The 22,560-nt window shown below is 46.8% G+C and overlaps 1 protein-coding gene across 1 annotated transcript in view; it reads right to left on the reverse strand.

Annotated features, from left to right (window-relative positions):
• DNAJC17 (DnaJ heat shock protein family (Hsp40) member C17) overlaps nucleotides 1–22,560 on the reverse strand; it is a 42,182-nt gene that overhangs the window by 4,760 nt on the left and 14,862 nt on the right. The window contains exons 7-10 of the mRNA XM_077260771.1: nucleotides 12,413–12,438; nucleotides 11,831–11,908; nucleotides 6,545–6,625; nucleotides 5,651–5,785 (exon numbers count right to left, since the gene is read on the reverse strand). Coding sequence (XP_077116886.1) covers nucleotides 5,651–5,785; nucleotides 6,545–6,625; nucleotides 11,831–11,908; nucleotides 12,413–12,438 — 320 coding nt within the window. The remainder of the gene's footprint in view (nucleotides 1–5,650; nucleotides 5,786–6,544; nucleotides 6,626–11,830; nucleotides 11,909–12,412; nucleotides 12,439–22,560) is intronic.

Consider the following 22,560-nt stretch of genomic DNA (forward strand, 5'->3'; position numbering starts at 1 on the left):
CATTTTTATAATGCGTGGGTCCCTTTTGAGGAGACGCAAGGCATAATCCGCCATGTGGGCCAATGTTCCAGTTGTCAAGTCAGTGCATATGCTGGGTTGAGGAGCACTTTCTGGCAAATCAACGTCACTTGTCTCCCTCAAAAACCTTAACCCGGCCTTGCATCGCCAGCAGTTTCTATTGCCCCCTGAGAAGCTTCCTCATCCAAAAAATAGTCATCCCCATCATCCTCCTCGTCCTCCTCCTCCTCTTCGCCCGCCACCTCATCCTGTAGACTTCCCTGAGCAGACAATGGCTGACTGTCATCAAGGCTTTCCTCTTCCTCGGCTGCAGACCCCTGCTCCTTTATGTGCGTCAAACTTTGCATCAGCAGACGCATTAGGGGGATGCTCATGCTTATTATTGCGTTGTCTGCACTAACCAGCCGTGTGCATTCCTCAAAACACTGAAGGACTTGACACAGGTCTTGGAGCTTCGACCACTGCACAGCTGACAACTCCATGTCTGCCATCCAACTGCCTGCCCGGGTATGTGTATCCTCCCACAAATACATAACAGCACGCCTCTGTTCGCACAGTCTATGAAGCATGTGCAGTGTGGAGTTCCACCTTGTTGCAACGTCGATGATTAGGCGATGCTGGGGAAGGTTCAAAGACCGCTGATGGTTCTGCATACGGCTGGAGTGTACGGGCGAACGGCGGATGTGAGAGCAAAATCTGCGCACTTTCAGCAGCAGGTCGGGTAACCCCGGATAACTTTTCAGGAAGCACTGCACCACCAGGTTTAAGGTGTGAGCCAGGCAAGGAATGTGTTTCAGTTGGGAAAGGGCTATGGCAGCCATGAAATTCCTTCCGTTATCACTCACAACCTTGCCTGCCTCAAGATGTACAGTGCCCAGCCATGACTGAGTTTCTTGCTGCAAGAACTCGGACAGAACTTCCGCGGTGTGTCTGTTGTCGCCCAAACACTTCATTGCCAATACAGCCTGCTGACGCTTGCCACTAGCTGTTCCATAATTGGACACCTCGTGTGCAACAGTGGCAGCTGCGGATGGAGTGGTCATGCGACTGCGGTCTGTGGACGAGCTCTCGCTTCTGCTGGAGGACGAGGAGGAGGGGTGACGAACACCTACAGCCAACTGTTTCCTACACCGTGGGCTAGGCAGAGCTGTCCCAATATTACTGTCCCCTGTGGACCCTGCATCCACCACATTAACCCAGTGTGCCGTGATGGAGACGTAACGCCCCTGGCCATGCCTACTGGTCCATGCATCTGTTGTCAGGTGCACCTTTCTACTCACAGATTGCCTGAGCGCATGGACAATGCGGTCTTTTACATGCTGGTGGAGGGCTGGGATGGCTTTTCTCGAAAAGAAGTGTCGACTGGGTAGCTCGTAGCGTGGTACAGTGTAGTCCATCAGGGCTTTGAAAGCTTCGGTTTCAACTAACCGGTAGGGCATCATCTCTAACGAGATTAGTCTAACAATGTGGGCGTTCAAACCCTGTGTACGCGGATGCGAGGATGAGTACTTCCTTTTCCTAACGAGAGTCTCATGTAGGGTGAGCTGGACTGGAGAGCTGCATACGGTGGAACTAGCGGGGGTGCCGGTGGACATGGGTGACAGAGAGGGTTGGTGATGGTATTCTTGATCTTGCCCTACATACAGTTTTTCCGACCACGAACCTGGTGATTCCCTGACTGCTTTGGCCTTGCGACGAAACCACAACATTACCTGCAGGTTGTGTGGTAAACGGTGGGCTTACAGTGAGGGAAGGGATGTAGCGTTGCTGACTAGCTTCATTGGGCGAGGGTGCTACAACGTTAAGGGACGTTTGGTAGTTTGTCCAGGCTTGCAAGTGCATGGTGGTTAAATGTCTATGCATGCAACATGTATTTAAATTTTTAACATTCTGACCTCTGCTGAAGGTCCTTGAGCATTTCTTACAGATGACTTTGCGCTGATCATTGGGATCTTGGTTAAAAAAATTCCAGACTGCACTTTTCCTATCGGATACCTTTTCAGGCATTGCACACTGAGCTACTTTAACCTGATGGCCACGCTGTCCTACAACTGGTTTTGGTTTTGCCACACGTTTTTGGCCAGATACGGGCCTGCCAGATGGAACCTGTTGCGATGTTGATGCCTGCTGCGGCTCCTCCTCCTCCGCTTCAGAGCTACTGCCGCCTGCACCCTGTTCCCCCAATGGCTGCCAATCGGGGTCAACAACTGGGTCATCTATGACCTCCTCTTCTATGTTCTGTGCACCTTCCTCTGGGTCACCGTGTAAGCCAGTGCTATAGCGTTCGTGACGGGGCTCCATAGTCTCAACGGGGTCAGATTCTGGATCAGTACACTGCGAGGGCAATGTTCTGATCTGAGTCAAAGGAACAGCTTAATAATCTGGCTGTGGCTGTGCATCTGTGCACTCCATGTCCGATTCATCTTGTAATGGGCATGGCCTGTTAACAATTTCCCTTTCTAACCCAGGCACGGTATGTGTAAAGAGCTCCATGGAGTAACCAGTTGTGTCGCCTGACGCATCCTTCACTGTTGTTCTGGGTGAAGGATACAAGGAAGCGACTTGTTCCTGACCGGGAGCATCCACTGACGACGCACTGCTCTGACATTTGGCACTTTCCGAGGAGGAGGCAAAAGAGCTAGAGGCAGAGTCAGCAATGAAAGCCAATACTTGTTCCTGCTGCTCCGGCTTCAAAAGCGGTTTTCCTACTCCCAGAAAAGGGAGCGTTCGAGGCCTAGTGCAGCCAGACGATGACGCTGGCTCAACAACTCGAGACTTAGGGGTTATACTGCTTTTCCCACGACCACCTGATGCTCCACGACCACTACCATCATTACCAGCTGGCAATGACCGCCCACGGCCACGACCTCTTCCACCAGACTTCCTCATTCTTGGAAAAATGTTACCAAACAACCGTTATGTGGTCCTGTAAAACCAGGTACAAGGTGTAACTTGTTGGGAATGTAAATCTCCCTTTTTTGTGTGTGGGAGAATGCAGTGAAAAATGAGGCCCACTGTATTACACTAGACAGTTTGATTGGCAGAAAGAGGCTGGCAGATATAGCACTAACAGGAGTGATGCAGATAAAGACACTGGCAATAGAAATGTCCCTCTTTATGTGTGGGAGAATGCAGGGAAAAATCAGGCCCACTGTATTACACAACAACACAGTTTGATTAGCAGAAAGAGGCTGGCAGATATGGCACTAGCCGGACTGACGCAGATGCACACACTGGCAATAGAAATGTCCCTTTTTTTTATATGGGAGACAAGAGATTGAATCAGGCCCACTATATCACGGTATAGTTCCTGTGGCACAAAATGACTGACATGTACCACAGACAGCACTCGCACACATGCACAGGTTTGGCAAGATTATTCTCCCTTTATTTTAATTTTTTTGGGGGGATATGTGAGACAAGTGATTTAATCTGGCCCACTGTTACACAGTAGGTTTTCTGTGGCAGAAAAAAAAATAACAGATGCTACACACAGGACTGGCACTAATGCAGATTTGCCAGTCTTAATCTCCCACTTTTTTTTTTGTTTTATGGGAGAATTAGGAAGAAATCAGGCACACTGTTATACAGTAGGTTTTCTGTGGCAGAAAGTGGCTCGAAGAGATATAACAAAAAAAAAAAAAAAAAAAGTACTACAATTACTATCTCCCTACAGTAATCTCAGAAAAGTATGGCAGGCAGCAATAAAAAGGACTGCTGCACACAAAAGTCAAAAGTGTGGACAAACAAACAAGATAGCTGTGCAGAAAGGAAGGAGCAACAGGACTTGTGCTTTGAAAAAAGCAGTTGCTTTGCACAGCGGCATACACACAGCAATACAGCTATCAGGGAGCCTTATAACCTACAGAGATGATGAAGAGAAATCTAGCCTCCACTGTCCCTGCAAACAAAAGGTGGTATTGGACAGTGGAAATCGCTACAGCACAAGCGGTTTGGGGGTGAATGTACCCTGCCTAACGCTATCCCAGCTTCTGACTAAGCGGTAGCATCCTCTCCCTACGCTCAGATCAGCAGCAGTAAGAACGCCCCTTTATAGCTCCTGTGACGCCGCAGAAAGCAAGCCAATCACTGCAATGCCCTTCTCTAAGATGGTGGGGACCAGGACCTATGTCATCACGCTGCCCACACTCTGCGTGCACCTTCATTGGCTGAGAAATGGCGCTTTAAGCGTCATATGAAACGTGACTTTGGCGCGAAGATCGTGTACCGCATGGCCGACCCCACGCTGGGATCGGATCAGGTTTCATGAAACCCGACTTTGCCAAAAGTCGGCGACTTATGAAAATGACCGATCCGTTTCGCTCAACGCTACGCTTGGGTGCTCGAATATGTGTTAGTCCCTGTACCTGCATGTCTCATGGCTGTCGAACAGCCGCGGGGATTCAAACATTTTTCGAGCATGCAGAAGACACTCGATTACCACCCAAGCATGCTCTGATAACACCTTATCCGAGCATGGTCGCTCATCACTAATAGTTCCGTATTGCCAGGTATATTGGGTGACCCTATGCCTGTAGTCAAGTCTAGGTGGGAGGGAGATGTGGGCCACATTTCCCAGGAGGAGTGGCACAATATCCTAGCATCGGCAAGTCAGCTACCGATTAACACGGATCAGAGGAAGTTGCAATTTTGATTCGTAGTGTCTTCAGGGTTCTATAGACTCCATGTCGTATGGGCTGCAGAATGGATGATTGTTGCCCCCACTATAGGGAAGAAGGAGCAGATCTGATGCATATGTTTTGGACATGCTCACAGCTGGGGGGCTTATGGGAAAATGTAGGCAGGCTAATCTTGGAAGTTTGTAACATTAGGGTTCCCTTTTAGTCCCAAGTGATGTATTTGGGGATTAGTGGGGGATGTTGAAGGTTCCTATCCTGCATTGTTGGCTATTGCTAAAGTTATGTAGTTAGACCATTGGCAGACATTGGCTGGCCAGAGGTCCCACCTGTGACTGAAGTTATTCGGTGCCTAAACAATACAGTCCTGCTGGAGAAAAAGGTGTATTAAAAAGGGAACAATTGGCAAATCTGGAGAACAATGGGGTGACTGGGTCAGATGTGATGCAGTACTGTCAGAGGCGCCAGTGTCATTAGGGACATACATAGATTTGGATAATGCATTATAGTCTTGGCTTACAGTTTGGAGTTATTTATGCTGCAAATTGCCTCTTCAAAGTTATTTATGAAAAGTTCTCCATGAATCTAAGGTGAGGGGTGGTCTTTTGGGGGTGGGGTTATCGGAGTTTAATTACCAGGCTTTAAGTATAACAACATTGCTTTAGCCATTGTTGATGACATTACTAATGTAACATTTCCACTGCTATCAAGTCTTTGTCAGTTGCTTCAATAAAAGTTTTCTTGATGAAGAAAAAAAAAAAAAAGGACAGGTCATCTTCAAGCCCATACTATAGTGAGTGTTGCCCCCAAAATTCAATTGAAACTACCTTGAGCTCAGTGATTGGCTGCAGTGCGCTCAATGTGAAGTTTCAAAGAGGACCACCCCGTTAAAACGGGGTAAGATCAGTGGACGACCCCTTTAAATGAAACCTTATTTTAGCGTAGTACCGTCACTTCAGCCATGCAGCCCGTCTGGGGCAAAAACACCTTCTTACCAGAGCAGAGTTACTGGAGAGGTTGGAGGCCATTTTGCTGCCTGTCTCCGACACAGCGGACGGTGGCGGGGGATCCAGCCAGGAGATTTGCAGAGGATTGTGCAACAAGCCGGCTTCATTTCTAACAGCTAGTTCCTACAAGACATCACATTGGACACGTTCTTCTGAGCAGATGACCATGTGTCTCATGTAATAACAGACCTCACCCTTAAAGGGAATCTGGTGTAGGGGCAGAGACCCTAATTCCCGTGATGTATTACTTACTGTGCTGTATTGCTGTTTCAATACAGTGAGCAGGAGATTATCACTACAGGACTAGCTGCCTCGTGCCAACTGTTGAATGTAACCCTGTCCCCACCACTGATTAGCAGCTTTCTGCCAAACAGTGGTGTGGGCAGGGTTATACACCGCTCACCATTCAGAGCTCTGCTAGATCTGCAGCAGAGAACACTAAGTGATGCTGGAATCAGAGTCTCTGACCCTACAATGCAGCTCTCACATTATATAGAAATACCTGCTGACAGATTCCCTGGTGCCCTTAACCCTGCTGTTCTGTTTAGATTTCACATACACTTGTACTGTAAAATTGTACCAAATAAAGTAAACAAAAATTAAAAAAAAAAAAAATTCCCACAGAGAGTACCCCCCTAATGACGAAAAGTCAGGGAGCCTCAAGTCTCAGAATCACACGCTGAATTTTTATAACATTATAGAATTTCAAAAACGGTCATTTTTGACCTAACAGAACAGCAGGGTTAAATGAATTAGACTTGGCACGCAAATATGGGGTCATAGTGGCCAATTCTATATGGTCTGAATTGTGGTTGCCACTACGCCCACCCCCAATAGTTGCACAATACATACAGAATAACGTAACGGTCTGCATTCACTTACTGCAGCTTTAAAAGTGGCAAATTCTGCTATGGCCGAGCCTTTCTTCTTGCTGGACACGATTATGTTTAACACCTCTCCGTACTGCAATATAAAAGTAGTGTAAAGAGGTCAGGAACAGCGGGAAGGCAACAAAAGGAGGCTGCATGTGAACATGGCTTTATAACCCCCTCCATCACAACCATTTCTCGTTTTTGCCCTTTCATTTTTTTCTCCCCTTTTTATAAAAGCCATAACGTTTGTATTTTTTGTCCACATAGCCATTTGAGGGCTTCTTTGTTTGCTTGTTTTTTTACCTGGGAGTTTTGACATCATTTTATTAAATGGTGTACAGGAAAACTGTGACAAATGCTCACAAGTGGGATGAAATGTTTAAAAAACCCCAAAGAACAGCAATTCAGCCTTTTTTTTTTTCTTTTTTTTTACAGCGTTCAGTTTGGAGTAAAAAGAAAAAAAAAATGGCCTCCTCTCTATAGAGAGAGGTGACTGAACCGCGCCGGCACCACTCCCGTATCTTGGAGGATGCTGAGGGGAAAAAAGCTAATTTCTTCCCGGCGGCGGGGCTCTCAGTGCAGATGCCAGGCAGGTTCAGAACGCTATTAACCTGCAGATTAACCCCGTATCTGCAGGTTAATAGCGTTTTTTGTTTTTTTTCAGGTTACAGGTTCCCTTTAATAATTTTACATTTTAAAAGATGAGGCTTTAACCCCTGCTGGGCCATTTTCCGAGATCGACAACAGGATTTAACAGACTAACAGTCATGAGCAGAGCTCGGATCCACCCGCGACTGTTAAAAGGCACATGATGACAGTTTAACTCAACCATCATGCGCGACGTTAACTCAGTCAGTGACACAACCATACAACAAATATATGTCCTATGTCGCGAAGGGGTTAGTGGATGTGGTGATACCAGATTCTCTATATATATATATATACATATACATATATATATATATATATATATATATATATATATATATATATATATATATATATATATATATATATATATATATATATATATATATATATATATATATATATATATCTAATATATAAAGCTGAATGTGTATATGTGTGTATGTGTGTATGTATGTATGTCCGGGATTGGCATCTGAACCGTCGCAGCTACAGCCACAAAATTTTGCACAGTCACACGTCTGGACCCCGAGAGCGTCATAGGCTATGTTGTGAGGTGAAATTTTAACCCCGCGCTTTCCAATTCACCAAACAATTTTGCCCCTATCTACATAATGGGGAAAAAATGAAAGGAAAAGTGTTGGAGGCAAATTAACAGCTGCCAGATGTGAACAAGGGGGACTTAAAGAATGAGAGCGATGGCGCCAAAGAGTATATACCGTACAGTTGCTAAGGTGGGGCCCAGACATGGGATAATCACCACACCACCACGGGGATATGAACACACACACAAAATGCGCCACACACTACCACGTGCTCGAACACATATACCACCCTCAGCGCACATTTCACCACACATACACGAACCTCGCCACATAAAAGTCGAAGCACAAAAGTCGCCGCTCAAAACTCGCCACGCGCAAAACTCTCCACATGAAAAACTCGCCACATGTGCAAAACTCACCTCATGGAAAACTCGCCACACGCAAAACTTGCACACGCGAAAAAATTGCCACATGCACAAAAGTTGCAACACATGCAAAAGTTGCCTCACACAAAACTTGCACATACTCAAAAGGCACCACACATAAAACTCGCCACGCGCAAAACTCGCCATGCGCAAAACTTGCTGCACACAACTTGCTACACTAACCTGTCACATGCAACTCGACACACAAAAAGTTGCTACACGCATGTCGCCACACAAAACTCATCTCACAAAAGTCGCTACATGCATGTCGCCACACGCAACTCAACACACACAACTTGACACACGAAACTCGCCCTAAAACACACACAAGTCTGGTATTATCCTTCAAAAATAAAAATCTGATTAATAAGCAGACAAACTACAAGAGCAACAAATGTACCATATAGGAATCCGGCAGCTGTCAGTCACATGACCAGTCTATTATGTGTATGTGTGAGCTAATATATACTGCCAGGGGGTGGGCTTACTGTTGGCTGGGGATTTATCAGGCTGCCAATTTAGCTTACAAATACTGAGGTAAAAATACTGACCAAATAACGTGTGAACGAGGTCTAATACAGGAGGAGATGACATACAGGTATATACTATATACAGGAGGAGATGACACACAGATATATACTATATACAGGAGAGATGACACACAGGTATATACTATATAGAGGAGGAGATGACATACAGGTACATACTACATACAGGAGGAGATGACATACAGGTATATACTATATACAGGAGGAGATGACACACAGGTATATACTATATACAGGAGCAGATTACCTACAGGTATATAGTATATACAGGAGGAGATGACATACAGGTATATGCTATGTATAGGAGGAGATGACATACAGGTATATACTATATACAGGAGGAGATGACACACAGATATATACTATATATAGGTGAGATGACACAGAGGTATATACTATATACAGGAGGAGATGACATACAGGTATATACAGGAGATGACATACAGGTGTATACTATATATAAGGGAGATGACAAACATGTATATACTGAGGTGAAAATGAGAGGTGTGAGGTGAAAATGAAAAGGAGTGAGTGCAAAATGAGAGGAGTGAGGGAAAATAGTGGAGTGATCGGAAAATGACAGATGTGAGGTCGAAATGACAAGTGTTAGGGGGGAATGAAAGGAGTGAGGGGGAAAATGAGAGGTGTGAGGGAGAAAATGAGAGATGTGAGGGGGAAAATGAAAGATGTGATGGGGAAAATGAGAGGCGTGATGGGAAAATAAGAGAAGTGAGGTGCTATAACTAACCACAGATATTTACTATGCCCAGGCAACGCCGGGCTCTTCAGCTAGTGTATAATATATATATATATATATATATATATATATATATATATATATATATATATATATATATATATATATATATATATATATATATATATATATATATATATACATATATATATATATATATATATATATATATATATATACACAGTTAGGTCCATATATATTTGGACAGAGACAACATTTTTCTCATTTTGGTTATAGACATTACCACAATGAATTTTAAACAAAACAATTCAGATGCAGTTGAAGTTCAGACTTTCAGCTTTCATTTGAGGGTATCCACATTAAAATTGGATGAAGGGTTTAGGAGTTTCAGCTCCTTAATATGTGCCACCCTGTTTTTAAAGGGACCAAAAGTAATTGGACAGATTCAATAATTTTAAATAAAATGTTCATTTTTAATACTTGGCTGAAAACACTTCATTGGGAATGACGGCCTGAAGTCTTGAACTCATGGACATCACCAGACGCTGTGTTTCCTCCTTTTTGATGCTCTGCCAGGCCTTCACTGCGGTGGTTTTCAGTTGCTGTTTGTTTGTGGGCCTTTCTGTCTGAAGTTTAGTCTTTAACAAGTGAAATGCTGCTCAATTGGGTTGAGATCAGGTGACTGACTTGGCCATTCAAGAATATTCCACTTCTTTGCTTTAATAAACTCCTGGGTTGCTTTGTCTTTATGTTTTGGGCCATTGTCCATCTGTAGTATGAAACGACGACCAATCAGTTTGGCTGCATTTGGATCTGAGCACACAGTATGGCGGCTCTGAAGACCTCAGAATTCATTCCTGTGTCACATCATCAATAAACACTAGTGACCCAGTGCCACTGGCAGCCATGCATGCCCAAGCCATCACACTGCCTCCGCCGTGTTTTACAGATGATGTGGTATGCTTTGGATCATGAGCTGTACCACGCCTTCAACATACTTTTCTCTTTCCATCATTCTGGTAGAGGTTGATCTTGGTTTCATCTGTCCAGAGAATGTTCTTCCAGAACTGTGCTGGCTTTTTTAGATGTTTTTTAGCCTTTTTCTTCTTGATGCTTATGAGTGGCTTGCACCGTGCAGTGAACCCTCTGTATTTACTTTCATGCAGTCTTCTCTTTATGATGGATTTGGATATTGATACGCCGACCTCCGGGAGAGTGTTGGTCACTTGGTTGGCTGTTGTGAAGGGGTTTCTCTTCACCATGGAGATTATTCTGCGATCATCCACCACTGTTGTCTTCCGTGGGCGCTCAGGTCTTTTTGCATTGATGAGTTCACCAGTGCTTTCTTTCTTTCTCAGGATGTACCAAACTGTAGATTTTGCCACTCCTAATATTGTAGCAATTTCTTGGATGGGTTTTTTCTGTTTTCAGAGCTTAAGGATGGCTTGTTTCACCTGCATGGAGAGCTCCTTTACCGCATGTTTACTTCATAGGAAAACCTTCCAAATGCAAGCACCACACCTCAAATCAACTCCAGGCCTTTTATCTGCTTAGTTGAGAATGACATAATGAAGGGATTGCCCACACCTGTCCATGAGATAGCCTTGGAGTCAATTGTCCAATTACTTTTGGTCCCTTTAAAAACAGGGTGGCACAGGTTAAGGAGCTGAAACTCCTAAACTCTTCATCCAATTTTAATGTGGATACCCTCAAATGAAAGCTAAAAGTCTGAACTTCAACTGCATCTGAATTGTTTTGTTTAAAATTAATTGTGGTAATGTCTATAACCAAAATGAGAAAAATGTTGTCTCTGTCCAAATATATATGGACCTAACTGTATATATATATATATATATAATACAGGGAACACTTAAACACCAGAATATAACTCCAAGTAAATCAAACTTCTGTGAAATGAAACTGTCCACTTAGGAAGCAACACTGTTTGACAATCAATTTCACATGTTGTTGTGCAAATGCAATAGACAACAGATGGAAATTACTGGCAATTACCAAGACACACTGAATAAAGGAGTGGTTCTGCAGGTGGGGACCATTGCACGCCCCACTTTTCAGTTTTTGAATTTCCACAAAAATTTAAAATAACCAATAAATTTCGTTCAACTTCACAATTGTGTTCCACTTGTTGTTGATTCTTCACCAAAAATTTACATTTGGTATCTTAATGTTTGAAGCATGATATGTGGGAAAAGGTTGAAAATTTCCAGGGAGCCGAATACTTTCGCAAGGCACTGTATAACACAGCCGGCAGCAGCCCTGTATAGGTGCTTTCAAATTGCACTTTTCTCCATGTTCATGGGTCCCATCGGGGCAGGTGTCCGAACCCCCTAGAAATCAGGACTAAGATTCGTTACAAAACAAAGGTACAGTTGAGGTGTTATATGGCACAACCTTTTGTAGAAGCCCCCGGAGAACGTCCTCGGTGTATCCCCCTCTCGCCTCGTCGTCCCTTTTACACTTCCATTTCAGCTGTTAATGAGAATGAATCTGTTATGTATAGTTCATGGGACTCTACACAAAGCGCCTTAGGCCTCTTTCACACTTCCGTTTTTTTACCATCAGTCAGAATCCGTCAAAATGTTGAAAACACGGATCCTGTGCCGATTGTAAAAAATGGATGCACTGGATCCGTTTGCCTTTTATAGCCGCTGCGTTACATTGTCTATTGTTGGCTGCAGAATGAGTTAACTGAGAATGTGTCAGTGAGCTCTTTCTAACGGGGATTCTGTAACTCTTATGTCTATTCCTAATCTCATCTCGCATGATTTATAACCACATCAAAGTTGAATGTGATGGGAAACAGAGCCTGTTAAAACTAAAACGGCACACATTTTTAAATGAAACCTAATTGCAAAAATTATTTTTAGCCCCAAATACATGCATTTAAGTTACCAAAAACATTTTCTCCAAAAGATGGACAACTCCTTTAAAGAGTAATAAAATGGGACTGTAGAGACACATGCCAGTACATACCTTGAGCTTTGCAGGTCCTCCACTGTCTGAAAAATACAAGACAATTACAGGAATTAATATGGAAGCTTCTGGAAGTCATTTACCAAAGTATACCAAGGATCACTATCTATCTAAAGTTATATTTAAGTGCCAGTTATTGGTATGCTCGCTAAGCACCTGTAAGACTTAAAAAGTGTCAAAAAACAGTCTTAAAACTGATGTCAAAACGTCTGTACTTTGTTGATATGTGTTGTTGATGGGATGTCGCCATTGTAACTCAGAGCATCAAAGACAACACAGGAGTATCAAAGGGTAAGGAACACATTTATTTTTTTTAAATCTGTCATACGGTTCTAGAAATATAGGCCTTTTTACTTTGATAAGCTTGACAAAGGGGGTGTGGTTCACAGAATAATTTTTATGCAAAACAACCTAAAGACCCGCCCCAGAGGATCCTGTATCTCTTGCTCTTTATGGTGGATTTAAAAAAAACAAAAACAAACAAACAGGATACTCAGGAGAGCAGAGGGAATAAAATAAGGGCAAAAAGTGCCCACTTTTGATCTGCTAACAGGTCCTCCTTAACCCCTTTACCCCCGAGGGTGGTTTGCACGTTAATGACCGGGCCAATTTTTACAATTCTGACCACTGTCCCTTTATGAGGTAATAACTCTGGAAACCTTCAATGGATCCCAGTGATTCTGACAATGTTTTTTTCGTGACCTATTGTACTAGTGGTAACATTTATTCGATATATCTTGTGTTTATTTGTGAAAAAATGGAAATATGGCAAAGAGAGGGATTTTTGGTACTCACCGTAAAATCTTTCTTGGAGCTTTCATTGGGGGACAAAGGTAACCATGGGTGTATGCTGCTGTCGCTAGGAGGCTGACACTAGGCAAAAAAGGAAAATAGCTCCTCCCCAGCAGTATACACCCACTGAGAGGCACAAAGCACCTCAGTTAGTGTTAAAGCAGTATGAGAAGCAACTGAAACTCAACATATGCACCAACGCAACAACAAAGGCAGGTAGGCCCAAAAGCAGTACAAACTGTTAGTGAGGGTGCTGTGTCCCCCAATGAAGGCTCCAAGAAAGATTTTACGGTGAGTACCAAAAATCCCTCTTTACCTCTATCGCTTCATTGGGGGACACAGGTAACCATGGGACGTCCAAAAGCAGTCCCAAGGGAGGGAAATAGAAAAAAAAATTAAAGAAAACTGACCTAGGTAGGCCAGTGCATAACTGCTGACTGCAGTACCTTCCTAACCAGGCCTGCAGACAAGGCATGGGTATGAACCCTGTAAAACCTCGCAAAGGTGTGCAAAGACGACCAGGTTGCGCCCTTGCAAATTTGCAAGGCCGAATCCTGGTGACAAACAGCCAAGGAGGCCCGGGTGGAGTGAGCCCTCACCCCCGGAGGAGGCGGTTTCTCCTGAACGCCATATGCCTCCAATATTGCCGAACGAATCCAATGGGCAATAGTGGACTTAGAAGCTGGGAGCCCCTTACAACGACCTTCAAAGATGACAAATAGGTCATCGGAATGATGAAAGGAAGCAGTCCTTGAGAGGTAGACTCTAAAGGTACCTTCACACTCAGCAACTTTACAACGAGAACGACAACGATCCGTGACGTTGCAGAGTCCTGGATAGCGATCTCGTTGTGTTTGACACGCAGCAGCGATCTGGATCCCGCTGTGATATCGCTGGTCGGAGCTAGAAGTCCAGAACTTTATTTGGTCGTCAGATCGGTGTGTATCGTCGTGTTTGACAGCAAAAGCAACGATGCCAGCAATGTTTTACATGGAGCTAACGACCTGCGAGAACGATAAGTGAGTCACCGTTACAACACAGGATCGCTCCTGCATCGTTGTGGAGCTGCTGTGTTTGACGTCTCTACAGCGACCTAAACAGCGACGCTGCAGCGATCGGCTCATTGTCTATATCGCTGCAGCGTTGCTGAGTGTGACGGTACCTTAATAGTTCTGACCAAATCCAGTTTGTGGAGGGACTTCTCCAGGGAATGGACTGGAGAGGGACATAGAGAAGGAAGGACAATGTCTTCATTGATGTGAAAAGAAACCACCTTGGGAAGGAAGGAAGGAACAGGTCTGAGAACCACTTTGCCCTGATGCAGGATCAGGAACGGAAAAGGACAGGATAATGCTGCTAACTCGGAAACCCTCCTGATGGATGTAATGGCGACTAAGGCGGCAACTTTCCATGACAAGAGAGAAAATGAAATATCTTGAATGGGCTCAAAGGGAGAGCGCTGGAGGGTGCTAAGAACAAGGTTAAGATCCCATGGGTCTATAGGAGGATAAGTTGGTGCCAGGTGGGCGACACCTTGCAGGAAGGTCTTTACCTGGGAATGGGAAGCCAGATCTCTCTGGAAGAGAATTGACAGAGCGCAAACCTGTCCTTGTACTGAGCGATAGACCCGAGTCAAGTCCCGCTTGAAGAAAACCAAGGATGGATCGAAGGGAAAAGGACATCAGAAACAAATTGTTCTCCTCACACCACCGGAAGCCTTCCAATATCTGTGGTAGATGCGTGAGGATGCTGGTTTTCTAACCCTGATCATGGTCTGAATGACCGGATAAGAAAAACAGCCTCCCTCAGAACTTCGGCCTCAACGGCCATGCCGTTAAACTCAGAGACTGAACTCTGGTAGAAGATGGGGCCTTGTGAGAGAAGATCTGGATGGTCAGGAAGCCTCCAGGGGGTGTCCATGAGCATGTTCACCAGCTCCGCGTACCAGGGCCGTCTCGGCCAGTCCGGCGCTATCAGGATTATGGGAATTCCTTCTGCCTTCATCTTTTTCACGACCCTCGGAATCAAGGGGAGAGGCGGAAAAAGATAAGGCCGTCGGAATTGAGACCATGGAATTACCAGAGCATCCCAACCGATGGCCAGAGGGTCCCGAGACCTGGTTACGAACTGAGGGACCTTGTGGTTCATGCGAAACGCCATCAGGTCAATGTCCGGGGTGCCCCATCACTGGCAAATCTGGTTGAAAGCGGCGGGACTGAGAGACCACTCGCACAATGCAAGACCCTGATGGCTCAGAAAATCGGTAGCCCAATTTTCAACCTGCGGAATGTGAACGGCAGATATGGCAGGGACGTGACATTCCGCCCACCGCAGGATCCTTGTCATCTCTGTCATAACCTGCTTGCTGGGAGTCCCGTCTTAGTGATTTATGTAACCAACGGCCGTGGCGTTGTCAGATTGATTGAATGCGGACCGGCTTGCCTGCGAGGAGGCACTGCCAATGGAGAAGGGCAAGAGAGATCGCCCTGCCCTCCAGAAGATTGATGGGGAGAGCGGCTTCCTGAGCGCTCCAGCGACCCTGCGCTGTGTGATGAATGAAGACCACTCCCCAACCGAGGAGACTGGCGTCGGTGGTGATGACCTGCCACTGGAGAGGGAGGAAGGACCTCCCACGCAGGACTGAGGAGGATAGCGTCCACCAAGTCAGGGATTGCCTCACCTTGAGAGGCAGGAGGACGGGTCGGTCCAGGGAAACAGTTCTCTTGTCCCAAGCAGACAGGAGGGCCAGTTGAAGGGGACGGGAGTGGAAATGGGTAAAGGGTACAGCTTCCATGGAGGCAATCATCTGTCCCAGAACTCTCATGCAAGACCGCAAAGGGAGAGGAGCTGGTCGCTTTAGAGAGCGGATACCCTGGCAGAGATGAAAACTTTTCCTTGGGAAAGAAAACACTGGCTTGGGTCATGTCGAACCTCATACCTAGAAACACCAGGTGCTGAGCTGGGATCAGGGAGGACTTCTCTCTGTTAATTATCCAGCCGAGATCGACCGGACTGTCCAGAGTGATCGAAGACTCTGGTCACAGTCTCGGCGGGACGGCCCCTTGATCAGAAGATCGTCCAGGTAAGGGATTATGAGAATTCCCTAGGAGTGAAGAATGGCCATGACCGCTGCCATGACCTTCGTGAAAATTCTGGGGGCAGAGGCCAGGCCGAAGGGAAGGGCCGTGAACTGATAATGATCCTCCTGGATCGCGAACCGAAGGAATCTCTGATGCTGAACACAAACAGGAATGTGAAGATAAGCATCCAGAATGTCTACAGAGCAAAAATTCTCCCGGTTCCATGGAGGCAATCACAGACTGTAAGGACTCCATCCTGAAGTGGCGGATCTGAACGTGGCGGTTCAACTGTTTGAGATCCAGGATCAGGCGGAGTGATCTATCTTTCTTCGGGACTACAAAAAGATTGGAGTAGAACCCTGAACACCATTCATTTCAGGGAACCGGTACGATTATTCCTGTGCGTAGAAGGGAGGAGACAGCCTGAAGAACCCCTAGGGCCTGAGACGGGAGTCTTGGCGGACAAGACAGAAAGAAATGTCTTCTTGGGAAGGGGGGGGAAAGCAAAGTCGATTTTGTAACCGGACGTAATTATCGACCACTGACAACTATGCGTTCTTGAAGAGAAGAAGCCGGCCTCCCACCCTGGAGAGATACCCTTTGGCCTCCAGTGAGGTGCAGGTTTGAAAGATGGCTTCTTCCTTTCCCTTTGGGCAGAAGAGTGGTCCTGCTGGGAGGAAGTCCCTGAAGTGGAGAAGGGTCGAAAGGAACAAAAAGGCAGAGGCCCTTTCCTATTGAGAGGACGTTTAGGCCTGGCCTGAGGAAGAGAGGCACTTTTCCCCCTGTAGTGTCCGAAATGATCTGATCCAGTTTGGATCCGAAAAACCTAGAACCCTGATAGGTCAAGTTAGTGAGAAACTTTTGAGGGTGGATCTGCATTTCACGCCTTCAACCAGAGGATGCGGCGTATAGCAATGATGTTGCCGTTTGCTCTGGCGGAACAACCGGCCGCATCCAAAGAGGCAGCCAGAAGATATTTGCAGGCATGGGCAATCTGGTCTGCCACATCTGCCATCTCATCAGGAGGAGCTGCCGCCAGCATGCCCTGGCAGAGATGGACTTTGCGAAGCTGCGGCAGAGGGAAGCACCAGCTGCTTCAAAGGCCGATTTAGCCAAAGACTCGATCTGCCTGTCCGTAGCATCCTTAAGAGATGAACCATCCGATAGAGACAGAACTGTCTTTGAAGACAGGTGAGAAACCGGAGGGTCCACCTTAGGGGACTTTGCCCATTTACCAACAAGGTCTGGGCTAAAGGGGTAGAGGAGGTCTAGATGCTTCCTTCCCGGGAAGTGCTTTTCGGGATGTTCCCAATGTTTAGCCACAGTCACTTCATACTCTTTGTGATTGGGAAGGGTCCGGGAAGGACGTTTAACCCGTTTGAAGGAAATGGAGTGCTCCTGAACGGGAACTTCATCCTCTTTTAGTTTGAGTTTGGATAATAGCCAAAAATATAGTTACTTACCGATAACGGTATTTCTCTGAGCCCATGACGGCACCACGTAGAGAGGGGATCCGCCCACCAAGGACAGGAAACCTACAAATAAAAAGGCGGTACCTCTCTCCCGCATCAGTTGTTTACAGAGCATGATGGAAGATTAAGTTAATAATAACATATAATTCAACATTACTCGAAGTCTTAACAGAGATACCGCGTGGCTATTTAATTAAGGTATTAGCATAGGGACATTTTATTAGTGTGCACACCCATATGTGAAGGGAGGGAATGTACGGGTGCCATCATGGGCTCAGAGAAATACCGTTATCGGTAAGTAACTATATTTTTCTCTGTCCCCCATGACGGCACCACGGAGAGAATTGCAGAGACTGTACATTAGGGAGGGACCACCGCTTCCAGAACCCTTTAACCAAATGTAAGGTCTGAAGAAGAGATAAGGTCCAATCTATAGTGCTTATAGAATGTAGAGGGCGAAGACCAGGTAGCAGCTCTACATATCTGATCAATTGAAGCACCGGCCCTTTCCACCAAGGAGTTTGCCACTGCTCTCGTTGAGTGCACTTTGACTTTCCCCCGGGACAGGTACTCCGCTTGATGAGTACGATAGGCTGATGGCATCCGTGATCCATCTTGCTAGGGTGCCCTTGGATGCTTTTTTCTCCTTCCGGGGACCCTAAAAGCATACAAAAAGAGATCCGTCCTCCCTACTCTCCCTAGTGGCTTCTATATAATGCATTAGGCATCTTTTTACATCTAATGTGTGTAAGGACTCTTCCTCATTTTTGGGGATAGGACAAAAGGAGGGGAGAGATTTCTCCCCCAACCTACTGTCTCCTTCCCCATAATCCTGCAGAATGTAAGCCCGCAAGGGCAGGGTCCTCGCCCCTCTGTATCAGTCTGTCATTGTTAGTTTGTTTACTGAAAGTTATATCTGCAACTTGTATGTAACCCCTTCTCATGTACAGCACCATGGAATCAATTGTGCTATATAAATAAATATTATTATTACTATTATCTCTTGTGCTCTGTGGAAACGAGAAACTACTTTTGGGAGGTAGGCTGGATCTGTTTTAAGGACTACCCTATCTTCCAAGAATTGAGTAAAAGGAGGGTTAGCCGACAAGGCCTGTATGTCACTAATCCTACGTGCAGAGGTGAGAGCGATCAATAGAGATGTTTTAAAAGACAGGATTCTCAGTTGGACATCCGCCAAGGGCTCAAAGGGAGGTTTAGTTAGGGCCGTAAGGACTAGATTTAAATCCCACTGAGGGGTATTCCGTCAGGTTTCCTACGGATGAACTTCTTGTTCTGAAAGGGCCTCCTGTAGGATGGATAAGTAAGGATAGGGAATGACTTCTTTTTATCCCCCGCTTTCTCTAAGATGTCATCTAAGGTGGGGCCAAATAAAAATTCACCTTCACAGGGGATGGCACATAATTTCGATTTTGTCTGGAGGTCCCCAGGCCAACACTTAAAGGGAACCTGTCACCTGAATTTGGCGGGACCAGTTTTGGGTCAGGCGTGTACTCCGGAGGACAGAGAATGAGCTTCAATCCAATATTGCGGCCAGCATGCAGCCTGCGGGTAAGGAAAGGGTGAATCAAACACCCGAAAACCCCGCCCATATGACCCAAAACTGGTCCCGCCAAATTCAGGTGACAGGTTCCCTTTAAGCCAGAGGGCCCGCCTAGCAGCGTTAGAAAACCCCGCTGATCTAGCAGCTAATCTTATTGAATCAGCAGAAGCATCTGCTAGGAAGGCGGCTGCCCCCCGCATAACAGGCAACGTATTTAGAATATTGTGTCCCGAGACGATCTGTTTGTTAGTTGAGTTTCTAATTGATCCAACCAGACCATTAGGGAACGGGATGTGCAGGCAGCGGCCACTGCTGGTTTTAGCTCTCCCCCAGCCGCTTCCCATGAGCTTTATAGGAATGCATCTGCTTTCTTGTCCATGGAATCCTTTAGGACTCCCATGTCCTCAAACGGAAGGGCATATTTTTTAGATGCCTTTGTAATGGCCACATCCAATTTGGGAGCTTTTTCCCAAAAGGAGCAAGATTGATCGTCAAAAGGGTATTTTCTTTTTGGCGTGAGCAGGGCCTTCCTTATGGGCTTTTTCCACGCTTTTTTAATCAAAGCATGAATTTTTTCATTGAGTGGAAAGGTCCTCCTCTTTTTTTGTTCAAGGCCCCCGAACATAATGTCCTGCACTGATTTTTTTTGTGTGTGGTTCAGATAGTCCCATTGTGCTCCTGACTGCCTTGATGAGGCTGTCGGTCTCTTCTAGGGGAAACAGCTACGCCCCCCAGTGGAAGATGAAGATGATGATGAGGAGGAATTGGAAGTGTCCGAGTCCCCATCTTCACTACTTGGGTCACTGGTTTCGGGAGTTGGAGATCTGCGTCTAGTTCTTTTCCGCTTTTTCCCCCCCTGTAGAGTTTTGAAGGTGTCTTCCACCTGATTTTTTATCAAGGTTTTGGGGTCTGCTGTGAACCCAGGAAGCCCTTCACATACAGTCTGTTGTATACACGAGCTGCAAAGTCTTTTTTCCCAAGTAGGGGGAAGATCCTCTCTACAAAGGGCGCATAATTTGTGCTTAGTTTTCCCTGAGCTTTTCTTCCCCTAAATAAAACAAAAAATATATAGGGTCTTGTTAGCTGCTAGCTTTCACTCACCACCTGATGGATTCATAAGTACCGGTTTGGGATGATGTATATCGGCAATCGCATTATCCCTTGCGCCGGATGCAGCACTAGAGCCTTTGCTATGCTGTGATCCAGAGCGTCCTTTGCTGGTGGCCTCCTTGTGATGAGAGGCTTGTATTTTTTGTGGCCGTCGTTTCTGCTGCTGCTGCTGCAACGGCTGCGATCGTGAGGATCTACATATAGGAGATCCATGCGGTTCCAGGTCACTCATACTGGGGGAGTGCTGGTCGAGCTCCATCAGAAGCATCTTGACCTTAGGCTGCACTCCTTAAATAGTAGGGGCCGATGCCGCGCAAATTACTGCCCGCGCATGCGCAGTGACTGCCCCCAGTAATGCAATGCGCGAAATCTCGATCGGGTCTCGCGCATGCGCAGAGCTGCCGAGAACGCCACCATAGCACGTAGGTACGCTGGACCCCGGAGCTCCCGGGTGGCCCCAGCCATGCAGGCTTACGCTTTTGGGAGGCGGCTACCACATAATGGGACCGGCACCGCCTCCTTACCCAGAGGAACGCCCGCCGGGATATTGCTGCTGTATCGCAGAGTTTCTTACCTGGACAGGCAGCCGCGACTCCTCCATGCCACCTCTCCCCACGCACCCTAAAGGCCTACTAGCCCCAGCGGTGGTGCCTCGGGTCACCACACCAGCCGAGGCAAGGGGACCCCCGTTGCCGGGATCAGACTGATTGGCCCCGGAATCCCACGACGAATCGAGGTAGGCTTCTGTGGGTCTCCCATCAAGGACAGGAAACCAAACTGATGCGGGAGAGAGGTACCGCCTTTTTATCTGTAGGTTTCCTGTCCTTGGTGGGCGGATCCCCTCTCTCCATGGTGCCGTCATGGGGGACAGAGAAAATAAAGCTATCTACCATGTCCTGCATTTTTGAGGTCTGGTCCGAATCAGACTCAGAATGGGAATCGACATTCGATCCAAAAACCGTTTCCGAGGAGGGAGCATGGGGAGAGGAGGACATCCTGGATGATGCAGATGGGCCCAGGGAACTGGATGAGGAGCTAGAGAGAGCCCGCTTCCTACGATTTGATCCCGATCTGTCCCTGCGAAGGTCATGGTCAGGTGCATGCGTATCACCGTGAGAGGCATTCGGAGCACTGGTGGCGTCAGATATATGTGGAAGACGTTCCTGGACCTGGACCAGGGAATGCGATACTTTAGTCAGGTCAGAGACCTACAGATATGGCAACAGCCCACTCCGAAGGGAGGAGTGTGCTCTCATCCCGAGCGTTAGAGTGCTCTTGTGGGGCAGACATGGTGGAAGGACTGCAGGATGGGCAGAAAGGGGACTGCTGACCTCAAGACCACTTTCTTTTGCAGCGGGCGCAGGCGTAATGAATCCCAGTGGGCTTAGAGGGAGGACGAGATGCCCCTGCAGAGTTTGGCATAAGTAGAGCCTTGGCGATACTGCTGATGAGTGGCTATCTAGGGGGACAGGGGCAAGAAAAGAGAGAGGGCGTAGCCTACCCTACCTGCCAGCGATGGACAGCAGATGACTGAAGGTTATCTGTGTTCCCCTTTATCAGATGTCCACAGGTAGATGCAGCGAGGCCTGAAGCCAAAAAAGTGCAGGAGGTTGGGAAAAAGGCAGTGTCTCAGCCAGAAAGCACGATCTGCTGGAGGCATGAGATCCATCATGGCCCCGGCAGCGCAGACATGGCAGCACGCTGCAGAGCGGGGGGCATGGCTAAGGTGCCGACCGGTGAAAACGAAAGGCTGTATCCAATTGGCTGATGTGCCGGGAGGTGTGGGCAGCCAGGAGGATCTGCTGGCGGGCAAAAAACGCCCCTGAATGGATAATCGCCGGGGGGCGTGTCCTGGCCGGGAGAGGGAGCTCCGACAGGAGGAATAAAAGGCGCCAAGAAGACGCGCGTAAAGCGGGGGACATGGCCACGAACGCTGCTCGGTGAAAAGGAAAGCAGGGCTCTGATTGGCTGACGCGCCAGGGGCGTTTCCAGCCAGGAGGAAAAAAAATGGCAGGCAAGAAGGAAAAAGACGAGCACGCGTGACCCGGAAAGGGCGCGAAATTCAAACGCGCGGTGTTGAGAGGCTGGGAAACCCGTGACCGGACTTCATGCGCCGCTGCGGGGAAGGGGGGG

This window comes from Ranitomeya variabilis, chromosome 1 (genome assembly GCF_051348905.1).
Source record: "Ranitomeya variabilis isolate aRanVar5 chromosome 1, aRanVar5.hap1, whole genome shotgun sequence".
Lineage (NCBI taxonomy): Eukaryota > Metazoa > Chordata > Amphibia > Anura > Dendrobatidae > Ranitomeya > Ranitomeya variabilis.